The 12,103-nt window shown below is 39.9% G+C and overlaps 1 protein-coding gene and 1 long non-coding RNA gene across 2 annotated transcripts in view; one reads left to right on the top strand and one right to left on the bottom strand.

Moving 5' to 3' along the window:
* The first annotated feature begins 2,196 nt into the window (after positions 1 to 2,196).
* uncx (UNC homeobox) lies at positions 2,197 to 8,510 on the top strand. Its single transcript, XM_084744861.1, has 3 exons — positions 2,197 to 5,466; positions 5,992 to 6,167; positions 7,071 to 8,510. Exons 1-3 carry the CDS (start codon positions 5,208 to 5,210, stop codon positions 8,118 to 8,120), a joined length of 1,485 nt encoding a protein of 494 aa, XP_084600987.1. The 5' UTR covers positions 2,197 to 5,207; the 3' UTR covers positions 8,121 to 8,510.
* The window catches only part of LOC146309285 (uncharacterized), an 89,814-nt gene continuing 83,001 nt past the window's right edge, over positions 5,291 to 12,103 (bottom strand). Inside the window, exon 6 of the long non-coding RNA XR_014772485.1 lies at positions 5,291 to 5,425. This is a non-coding gene — a long non-coding RNA (uncharacterized LOC146309285). The remainder of the gene's footprint in view (positions 5,426 to 12,103) is intronic.

Below are 12,103 nucleotides of genomic sequence, written 5' to 3'. Positions count from 1 at the left end.
TGGGATTATATGGAGGATGGCTTAAAATTCGGATAGGCTACACTGTTTTTTTTTTTTTTTTTTATTCCTGTAGAGTTGAATTATTAGATTGAAGTTGAATAATAAGCACTGAGTCAAACAGCACACCCTTCATCTGCGGAGCTGTAATTAACGAGGGCAAAATGCAGGCGGTGGCGAAGGAAAAAAATGCAAATTATTCTGCACAAAGGCTCCTCACAAATTGGCGTCACCATTTCTCAAATTATATCATTACTATATTTTGAAAATGTTAATCTGTTGAGCGGATTTCCCGGGGGAGTTGAGTAAATTAGTTCTATTTCCGAGACTGCCTCTCTGCAAAGGCACGGCAGCGACAAGCACCTCTGATTTGCTGATTACAATTAGACTCCCCAGTTTGGGCTCCTTCAAGCATTGATAATTTTCGGCATATTAAGCACGTTTTAGCAAAGGTGATAAGTCAGTTTTAATTGAAATGAAATTATTATTCTAATGGAAGTTTGGTTATTATTATTAGGAGGCACTAGTCATTCTAGCTTCATTTTTAATATATAAATGCTGGGGAGTAAAAAAAGATTTTGAAGGGCATTAGGGTGTCAGGATTGAATGAGGTAATTTGAAGGGAATTACTTTCTCTTCTATCAGAAATGAACTGAATTAAAAGTCCAAATCAATCGCTTTCACTTCTCCATTCTACTTTGACAGCGGCACAATTACAGATAATTAGATGGGAGGAAACTTTTAATTGTGGGATTAGAAGGAGAGAGAATTTGTAGGATCAGAGGAAAATTTCCAGGCAGAGTTTCTTGCTTAAAATCGAATCAAAGGATTTGCGAGCTTAAAATGGCAACCAGCTTTTTTTCTACTGTTTAATTGGAATTGCATCTAGTTCATCCAAATCATCCAAAACAATTAATTTAGATTTAATTCTATAATTATCATCAAATCGAATAATGTGCAACCTAATTTAGATAGTTAAAAATTAACGTGCGTGAAGTTAATTGAGTAATTAAACTCCTAAACTGCCGCCTATTAATTTGCCCGCCTAATTAAAAATGAATTTGATTCTGTGCTGCTAAAGTAAGCATCAGTGTTGGATGGGCGTCTTGATAAGGCCTGTGTCTTATTTTGGGGCTGGGGTGAGTATCATTTGAACACCTTTATTTAGTTGGCACGCCTGTGAAATTCAGTTATCTGGTTATCTGGCGGCAGGTGAGTGAAATCCTCTTAGGAGACTAAACAGCCAAACAGACAAACAACACAAAAAGTTGGCAGCAAAGAGACTTATTTTGGAAGAGAAACGATAAAGTGCCAGTAGAGGTGTTTGAGTTGTATTTGTTTGACCCCCTAAAGAAACTTTAACGGGTAGGTGTGTGAACAGCAAGGCTGCAGGACTGGACTTTTGAACTCTTGATTAAAGTATAAATAAGTGAATAAAGTGAGTGTGGAGGGTTCATGTGTGTGTGTTTGGGGGATTTCCATGTGCTCCATCAGTGCCACTGCTGCTTTTCTGCACATTCATCACTGTAGTGAGTGGACTTAACTTAAGAGCACCACTAAGTGATTATAGTAACGTTTAAAGGTAGAACCAGCAGGATTTGTCCGATCTGTTCGTAAATGCACCGAGATAATTGATTTTTGGACGCCAAATACCGACGTTTTTGGTTGGTAAAGCGTCCTGAGCACAGCAAAATAACGAGGAAATAAGGAAATACATGCAGAGGGCTGCAGGGTCTCTGCAGATACAGACACCACCACACACTTGGGTCATACATGATGACTGAAAGGAATTAGTCTTTTTTCTTTTAAGGAAAATAATGCATATTGTGCCATTGACACCCCTCAATGATAAAATAAACATTTCAGCAATAGCAGAACACAGTAACGTGTGTCTGGCTCTATCAGTATAAAGAGGCCATAAGTCAAAAGCATCATCTCATCACAGATATAATACACCTTCAGTGTGTGTTACAGGTCATATTATCCTCCAGACGTTCTTAAAAATGTATTTAATCTGAGGAAAAGGCTGTTTTATTATCCAAACTGTGCCTGAGGTGAAAGGTTACAACTGAGGTGCAAAAAATGCCACACGTTGGAATATTGAATAGCAGCAAATGTAGGTGTTAAGTTATTTTAGAAATGTTAATAAAGTTACTTTTCTCCATAAGCTATAGGGGATTTTCCTTTATTGTGCACCTATTTGTGTATCACAAAAATAGGAACACGCTGAAGTGTGTGCATCTGTCATGTTTCCTCCTCCACCACTTATTTGTCCTGGAATTTATCTCCTTGGATGGAAACTTAATCAATTAGTCTATAGGCCACGTGCTCTTATTGATTCAGATCAACAATACATGAATGCAGTAAAGACGATGTGTCCAGCTGCAACAAACGACTCACAATTCTCAATGAAAATAAGAAAACATATTTTTTGTATTATTATTTTCTTTGCCTCTGAACAGCTGCCAAAAAGGGCCAGTTATAAAAAAAAAAAAAAAAAAAAAAGGTAACAAGGCAGGGCAGCAGCGCGGCTGAATGCTGGCCTTGTTCGCCTTATTATCGGGTTAATTAAAGCTAGAATCTGACAATGTCACCCGGTTGTAGAAAAACGGATTTAAATGCAATGTCTCTGGAGACTGTGTCAAGGGCTGCCTTTCACTGAGCTCCTGTGTGCGGCCGAGTTGTGGGGACAGCCGTGGCTATATGTGCTTGGAAATGACGAAAAGCAATTATTGAATTTTAGATGTTCAAAAAGAAATGAATGGGGAGGAATTATTCATAAGATCTTGTCCGTGTGCGTTAAAATTAAAGTTAAAATACAAAGAGGGAAACGCTTCAAAGACGAGCCCACTGCTTGGAAAGAAAAAAAAAAGGAAGATGGATAAATAGGCGAGATCATTTCTGAGGAGTTCATTAAAATGTAGGGCTACACATTGAAATACAGAGGGTTGTTATTTGGGCTTGGGGGTCAAGTGACGAGCGGATTATATACTTCCTCATAATAATATTAATTAAACAATTTGCATGCTAATAGGGTAACAATTATCGCAGCTTCTGTTGAGAGATTCAGGTTATTACAACATGCCAATCCGGGTGCCAAGGGTCAGGGAATGAGTGGGGTGCGAAATTTCAACTCTGATTAACATTATGACAGCGCCAGACTTGGGATAAATAAAGTCGAATTAATTATTTGAAAACCTAATGAGCAGATAGGATTTAGGCTAGTCACATATTGAGTGCAAAGGGGTTGCACAAGTGGAGGAGCTTTCCAATTTGGTCTTTCCTGACAGGAGATGTTGTGTGAATGGCTGTTAATGTACATATATATGAGGATGGTATTTTATTCTGTCGTTGTTCTTTTAGTAGTTCCTTTATTTGGTCATATATTTTGTTCATAACACAGCGTTGGTCGTAACTGAAGCTTTCGCCTTGTAACAGTAAAAGATTATAGTTTCACTTTGGTTTTGTGCCTTCAGCTCCCCTTTAAATACAGCCATATTTCAGCAATCACCCTATTTGTTTTACACCCTGCACATGAACCTGCCTGACTGTAAAGGTTTAATGTATTTAAAATGATGATCCATAACTAACATGGGGGTTTATCTGAACTCAGCTTCTCCCAAGGAGAGTGCCCCAAAGAAGGTTGCAGTCAACCCTGGAGAAAAAAAAAAGAATATTTTAATTCAACAATTTTTATTATTTTAGTTTTTGACCATTTTTCACCTTTTTGCTGCCTCCACAAGAGATGTACCCCTATGTAAAGAGTAAAAAATAACAATACTATACAAGAAAGATCAAAATAACAGTGGTCCATAACTAACATGGGGGTCTATCTTAACTTCCCAAAGTGGGGCTGAGGGACAGGACAGTGTCCCACAGTCCAAAGAAGGTGGCAGGCATCCTTGAGGATAGAAAGGAATATTTTAATTCAACATTTTTTATTATTGTAGTTTCTCATCAATTTTCACATGTTTTGCTTCTTGCCCAAGAGATGTACCCATTTAAAAACTACACAAAAAACATCAAAATAATAATGGTTCATAAGGATTAATCTTAACTCAGTTGTTCCCAAAGTGGAGCTCAGGGACAGGGAAGTGTCCCTAAGAAGGTTGGTATCCTTGGAAAAAAGGAATATTTTAATTAAATGTTTTTTTAATTATTATTAATGTAGTTTTTGATCTGCTTCACCTTTTTTGCTAAATCCCTGAAGTGAGATGTGCCTATCTAAAAATACAAAAAATACAACATGACTCACAAAAAAACATAAAAAACACAATGGTTCATAAGGGTTTATCTTAACTTCCCAGAATGGGGCTCAGGAACAGAAATGTGCCCCACAATGCAAAGACGGTTGCAGGCATCCCTGAAAAGGGGAATATTTTAATTCAATCACCTTTCACCTTTTTCGCTGCTCCCTGATCAAGACGTGTTCCCATATCTAATGTACATAAAATAACAACACAAAAAAGATCAAAATAATAATGGTCCATAACTAATACGGGGGTTATCTTAACTCAGTGGTTCCCAAAGAGGGGCTCAGGGACAGAAAAGTGTCCCAAAGAAGGTTGCAGGCGTCCCTGTGAAAAGGTAATATTTTAATTCAACATTTTTTATTATTGTTGATCAGCGTTCACCTTTTTTGCTTCCATCCTAAGAGGCGTGCCAATATCTAACAATGCGAGAAATAAGAATAAAATATCATAATAATAATAATAAACAGATATGGCTTTAACTTGGATAAAATACGATCATTTTTGTTGTCTAATATTCGCCCATTTGCAGGTTCTCCACTGAACAAAAAAGTCCGGGAGCCTCTGGCCTATCCTATCCGCCTGTAGCCCTTTCTTCCCGGGATTCAGAGAGCCCTTCCTCCCGGTGGGTCCCCCGTGTAGTTGCGATGTAGTTCTTATCAAAGCCCTCCTGTCTTGTTGTGACAGCTCTGATATTGTTTATTGAGGTGGATGTCAGCTTTAATTAGCAATCGATACGGGGAGCGTTTGCAGAGCGCGTCTCTGACGTCAGCGTCCATTACCGCTTCTCATTGGGTCTCATATTCCCAGAGCCTGGGCTAATTATTGGGAGGTTCATGTGGATAAAGTACAGCTCATCCCTCCCTTCACATCATGTCCCCTACTCGTTGGCCACACTCACTGCATGCTTTTTAAATTCCCATCACCGGCCTCCAGACGTCGTTTCCTTTTGCCTGCGGGATGATGGACAGCAGGATACTGGATCCACCTCACACCCAGTTCGGAGGCTCTCTCGGCGGGATGGTGGGCTTCCCGTACCATCTGAGCCACCATCACGTTTACGAATTAGCCGGGCATCAACTTCAATCTGCGTCCGCGGTTCCTTTCTCAATAGACGGATTACTTAATGGTTCCTGCACGGCTTCAGTGGGTAATTCCAACCCTCTCTTGTCTTCGGGCTGCGGGATGAATGGAGATAATCAGCACTACAAACTGTCAGGTAAGCCACATTACATACTACAAAATAACCTCTCCTCTAGGCTGGCTGGCTGCACAGAGACAAAAACAGAAAGAAACAAAGAGACAGGATATTGCGATACAAGTTATCCTCTCGGTGGTGTGTTTAAAGGGCAAGACAAACCACACACACACACAGAGACACACACACGCTCACATGAAGGCAGAGGAGTAGCCTATTCTTCGCCTCCCACTTCATTTCCATCACCGAGAGCTGAAGATGCACCGAAGCAAAAACAATGTTCCTGTCAGTCAGTAAACACTAGAGCAAGGAGATGCCTGTGTTAACACGCGGAGGTTTCCTCTTAATTCAGAAAAGGCGACAGATCTGATAGAAGCTGGCTGCATGTGCAAAAATGTGGACTGCAAAATGTCAAATGCAGCTCTAAAGTTTGCAGAATTCTTTGCATGCAAAAAACAGTCTTCTTAGAATTATGTTAAAATGTGGTAATTTAAAAAAAAATATCTATTTATCCATTGTTTACATTTATTCTCATTCTGCTGTCAGACTCGGGGGACCCAGACAAAGATAGCCCTGGTTGCAAGAGACGAAGAACTCGCACAAATTTCACTGGTTGGCAGCTGGAGGAATTAGAAAAGGCTTTTAATGAGAGTCACTATCCCGACGTTTTCATGAGGGAGGCTCTGGCTCTCCGGCTGGACTTGATAGAATCAAGGGTTCAGGTAAATATTTATTTTATTCTTTTAATTTTGTACTTTTACTTGTGATTCATTCATTAAGCCTGTGTGTGTATTTTTTTTTATAAGCCTTTGTTTATTATTCATCCAGGCTCAGCGTGTCATTTTTATGGTCCAAACTGCTGAGAACAAAATGTAGAATGAATATATAATACATACTATAAAACATATCTAGTGATATTTTTTTAAAAAACTTAACAACTACCCAATGCATTGATGTGTGTTGTTTGACATTTCAAGGCTCACGTTAGTCAGATAAATCAATTTTAACTGCACCTTTATTTTGAAAGATAAGCCTTTAATACCGGCTGATATTTTAGCGTTATTTATTTTTTTGACTTCAGTATTTTATCATAAATATTAGCATAGATATATATTTTTTCAAAAATATCTACAATCGTAGATAAACAAAGACCAAAAATATTCAGTGTGTCCTTGATTTCAAAATAAATTATTCAATTAATTAATAGGCTATACAAACTATTTTATTTTAATGTAAGAATATTTTTTGTTGATGAAAACAGCGAGTTAAAGCTAAGTTGAAGAGTAATGGCGGAGTTTACATATAGCATAAAAAATAATTAAGACATACCTGGCCTGCACTTTAAGTATTTTGTAAATGTAAAGCTTCTTTTGTCAGGTATCATCTCAACTTTTTGTTGTCGTGTCTGTTCGCAGATTGTTTTTGTTGTTGTTGTTGTTGTTGTTTTTAAATCAAAGGCCTAATTAAAGGCCTGCACAGGAAACAACACGAGCAAGACGTAACCTTACTATTTGTTTAATTATCATATTGTTGGAACACCGACCATTTCCGGCCTAATTAATTTACCCCTCGCAGTGACAGAAGTGCAAGTTACACATGTTTTTCTCCACTTTCATTCTCTGCAGGTATGGTTTCAGAACCGCAGAGCCAAGTGGAGGAAAAAGGAGAACACAAAGAAAGGTCCAGGTCGACCTGCTCACAACGCCCACCCCACCACCTGCAGCGGGGAGCCCATGGACCCGGAGGAGATCGCCCGGAGAGAGCTGGACCGGCTGGAGAAGAAGAAGCGAAAACAGGAACGACGGCTGCTCAAGTCCCAGAACAAGCTGGTGGCTGGGGATTTATTTCACACCCCGGGATCGGACAGTGACAGCGGGGTGTCGCATGTGACCGACAGTGACCACACCACGGGCACGCCTTTTGACTCTGTGGGGGGAACCCAAACGCAATCGAGCTGCGACCAAACACCTCACCCTCTGCAGACGCAAAACCACAACCAAAGACACTTGGACCAGGACGCTGGCGGATCCGAGCTGGACTCGCCCGACCCAGCCAGCAGCCACCGGTCCAGCCACATGTGCTCCAACAGCAGCAGCAGAGCCTCCGGCGTGCAGAAGCTCAACCCTTTCAGCGTCGAAAGCCTCCTCTCGGACTCCAGACCGAGACGCAACCCCGCGGCCTTACACTCCTCACGGCCTTTGATAGGGAAAGGACACTTCCTGCTCTATCCCATAACACAGCCGCTTGGATTCATTGTTCCTCAAACTGCTCTGAAGACGACGACGACGACGACGACAGCGGCAGCAAACTCTGACTGTGGAGACACCCTGGCGGACAGATCCCTGTCCAGCGTCCGATGCAGGAGCAGCTCGCCGGACTCTGCAGACACCGCAGCGGCCACGCAAAGGGGACAGGTGGGGTCATCAGAGGAAAAGACACGCTCATCATCACCGCACACCGCCGCCTTTCCCAAAAGTACTCAGACCTCTGTTATTTGCAGCGACTCGACTTTCGCCATGCACGAACACAGTCCACAAGTCATTCTTAATAAGCCTGTCGATGCAGACAGAAAAGAGCATTTAGAGAACAAGGACCACCCTGTCAACCCCGAGTCTGCCCTCAGTGACAGTCCTGCAGCAGAGACAAAGACAGACTCTAAAGAAGACTTGGAATAAATCCTTGTTGGGGGGGTAAAAACAAAACAAAACAAAACAAAACAAAAAGAAGAAGCATACTGATATAGCCTCTAAACGACACCTTTCATTAGGCCAAAGCTTAACCAGAAACTTTGCATAGGTTTCCCCACTCTGCTGATATTTTGACAATGGTGTGCTCTCTCTTTCTCTTCCTCTCCATCTCTTTCTATCTCTCTGCGAGTGTGTGTGTGTGTGTGTGTGTGTGAGGAGTCTCTAGATATCCTTTAATGTGTGATGATAATTTGTCAAAAAAAACACAAGACCACGAGACCAACAAAAATCCTCAAGAGCTGTAAAAAAAGGTATTATACTATTTATATATGTAAGTTTTTTTTCTTAAATAAATCTATTGTATACAAGCACCTCAAACCGTGTGAGACCTTAAATAGCAGCACATTACAGTGCAGGACTACAGTACAGTAGGAAGGGCTTTCTTAAGAAATCTCATGTTGTACTTTGTATATTGCCTTAACAAATTTATTCATCTATAAGCCCCCACTGAAATGAGGTTACGAGCCTGAGGCGAAAAGGACCCGCTCGACTCCTGCAGAGTTTTGATATGAAAGTAATTATTTTCCCGGTGGCTACTGCAGGGGGATTCAGTTTATTTTAGCTCAAAGGGGGTTATAATACATTACCGATTTCTAGTGATATGAAATCACATAAACTTCCAAGAATAATAGAATTAGCATGAAAAGGCCTGGGTGTCAAATTGAAATAGGAAAATAATAGCCCCGGCAGCTGGGAGTGTGTGTGTTTGTGCATATTGGATAGGAGATGGGGATTCGTGGGGAGGCATTTTCATGAGCTCCCTTATTTTTTTTCTCATCTTCTTCCTCTTCTTCTCCCTCTCTCTCCACTTTGTCAGGGCCCCTTGTAGCAGGGCTATATTAAGATAGATGTTCGATGATATCCCTCATTGTTCTGTCGCTTTACATTGATGTTTCTGTGTTATCAGCCTATTGATCATGCGTCGGCTGTAATAGGACGGGCTGAGGCAAACGTGCCTATTTACAATAGCAGAACACATTTGTTCTAATAGGGTTGGTGGTCCCCAGGGAAGCCATGCGGGATCTGGGACATCTGCTCCCTTTTGCAATATTAGCGGTGTTGACCACAATATCACGTCGACCCAAAGGAAGAAATGTCGAGGCTGCTTTATGTGGCGTGGAATAGCATTGAAAAAATGTAAGAGAAAACAAAATAATAAAAAAAAACCATGCAGTCCAGCTATAGCTGCTCATACCCTTGTTAAAATCCACAAGCCCTTTAGTGTTCTCTTTGGGTCTTGATTTGCAAATAAATTGAAAATAATCAGAGGGGTGAGCTTTACGTCTGAGCCGGCGCAAATGAATTTCTGAGCCAGTGTCCCTTTCAAAATATTTACATAAATTTCAACCCATGCAGCTGTTTGCTCTAGGAAGCAATGTCTTATTAGGTTGGTGGGGGGCAGGGGCAGACACACAGCCAACATGGCACGCACAGTGAACATGCACAAGATTAGGCCTGCATAGGCTGCGCTTTAGAGGTGTAACCTCTGTGTCTGCATGCTGCTTATAAGTGCTGAGATTACAGAAAGTGCATTGTGGTGTTTTTATTATTTTTTTTTTTAAATCAATTTATTTATCTGATCTTTCATGACATCACTATAACTTTTCGATAACATTGTGGTCACAAGTGAGCTTGCAGGGATCTCCAATTAATTTAAGTTTTGAATGACAATGATAATTTGTTTTATAAAATAAAAAATCCATTATTAAATTAGGAATATTCTGACACAATTCAAGACGTAAAATGATAAATTGAAGGGTCAAGTCTTTAAAAAATAGAAGGTTTATTTCTTCCCTAAATTGTGGGATAACCGGGTCCAATTTGCAATAACCTCAGATTCTTCGGTGTGTATTTTTCCATGCTACTCTTAGGCTATTTGGGACGTATGCCCAGTTCATCCATAATTCATTAGCACACTGAATAGGAGTATCGCTGGCTGCACATTGGTGGCCTTAAGGTGAAATTAGCGATTTGCTTAAGTAGTTAAGCTTTTCTTGCCTGAGAGCTGCACGCTGCATGATTCAAGACAAACTATCAATCGATATGCCCAGGCAGCCTCCAGGAGATGTGTCGTCCATGAATCATACTTTATGAATTCAATTTATACCCGGAGAAATTTTCAATTTGAACGCCGGATCATTATGGGAGAGTGTAAATTGTTTTTGCTCTATTATGCATCGGACGCCATCATTTTTCTTTCTAATTACGGAGGTGTCAGGTCGGGCTGTCATGCAGACGCTGATTTTCAATTTAACTGATCATCATGCATTCATTTTCCCATTTGATAAATCTGCTATCTCGAAGCTTCTCCATGCCCGGAATGCTAAAAGAGAGGCACAGATTGGCAAAGTAATAGGGGCCTGTATGCGGCAATAAGTGCAGATCAGGCAGCTAATTTAGCACCTCCTGGTATTTCCATTTCCATTTCTCATTTCCAACTCTCAAAGGAGGAAAAGCAGCCCAAAGGCAGAAAGCTGGTAGGCTTTTCACTATCGGAGAAAGACAGGGAAAAAAATCTACCAAAACGGCTTGTTTTCAACCACACATTTCCTAAATTAGGATATCAAGCTTAATTAAGGCTAATAGAGTTTTCTCAGTATGTGTTAGTTTTATTTAATAGAAACAAATTTGCACAATTAATTATGGCCATGATATTAAGGGTCTCATTTGCAGCATTCGAGCTGCAGTCGAAATCAGCGTCTTCAGAAATAAGCCTCTCATTTCCAAGCCAAATGACTAACCAAATGTTTTTATACCAGCTTCCATCACACACACACCATATCGGTTTATTCCCCATATTATATCCAAGTAAACTAATTAAGGAGATTAGACATAAACTGATCTATTTTACTGCACAGGAGGACTGAGTGTAAATATTTGCTATATATTATTACTACAGAAATTGCATTATTTTGATTTTTCCAAACATTTTTATAACCCTAACTTCATATAACAGCAAAAAGTAATGTGTTTTTTCGTGGAATTTGAGCTTTTGCATTATTGCTCTACCCACACACCTCATTCACACCAAATGAATGAATTTCCAAATAAGTGTAACAAGGAAGGATTTTGCAAGTTTCATGCTCAAATCAACTGAAATGGACAATCTGTGTTCTCGCCATAAATCCGTCTGTCTGTACAGGCTACTCTTGTGCGCTTTGTGTCGCTGTATGAGATCCTAGAGGCTTGGATAAGAAAGAACCGTGTCACTTTAAAAAGGATCCTCCATAAAATAAAATGGCACTTGACATTTGGCTTCTCCTGCAGCAACTCTGCCATGCCTTTTAGGATTATTTTACATCTACATACTCATTAATGCGCCGGTGGATTTAATCATTCTTATCTTTCCTGTGCATACCTGGGATAAGCCTGAAATTACCATCTGCATTGATTTCTGGACGATCCTTAAAATAATTTTAATTATCTCGGAGTGTTTCGCGAAAAATCCCCCTAATCAAAATTTAGTTAATAACACTTGAACATTCACAGCTCACGTTACTGTGGAATGTTAAACGCAAAACTAGGCGAATTTAAAAGATTCATCGACACTGAACATGTTTACTAAATAAGATTAACTGACAACCTTCTGCACGTTGACATTTTCTGATTCTTTAAAATTTTCCTAAAGGGACTTTTTTAAAATTATTTTCACACAATAACCAAACTCATAAAGTATTATACTATGTTTTACTCATTTGCTGCTTTTCATCATCCACTCTGGATGACACTAAAAAGTGAATTTAAAAGAACATTAAAATGTAACTTTTATTTTGCAGCAAAACACTGCTGCCATCATAAAACATAACTCCTTTCACTAATGGTTGCCATGATCTGTTTGGACTAAATAAATCTCCAAGACTTATGAAAACAATTCAGAACACATAGTGTATTACCAAAAATACATGGCATAT

Source organism: Lutjanus erythropterus, chromosome 19, assembly GCF_056507025.1.
Source record: "Lutjanus erythropterus isolate fLutEry1 chromosome 19, fLutEry1.hap2, whole genome shotgun sequence".
Lineage (NCBI taxonomy): Eukaryota > Metazoa > Chordata > Actinopteri > Lutjaniformes > Lutjanidae > Lutjanus > Lutjanus erythropterus.
The sequence above is the reverse complement of the archived record's forward strand: the minus strand, read 5'-3'. Positions and strand labels throughout refer to the sequence as shown.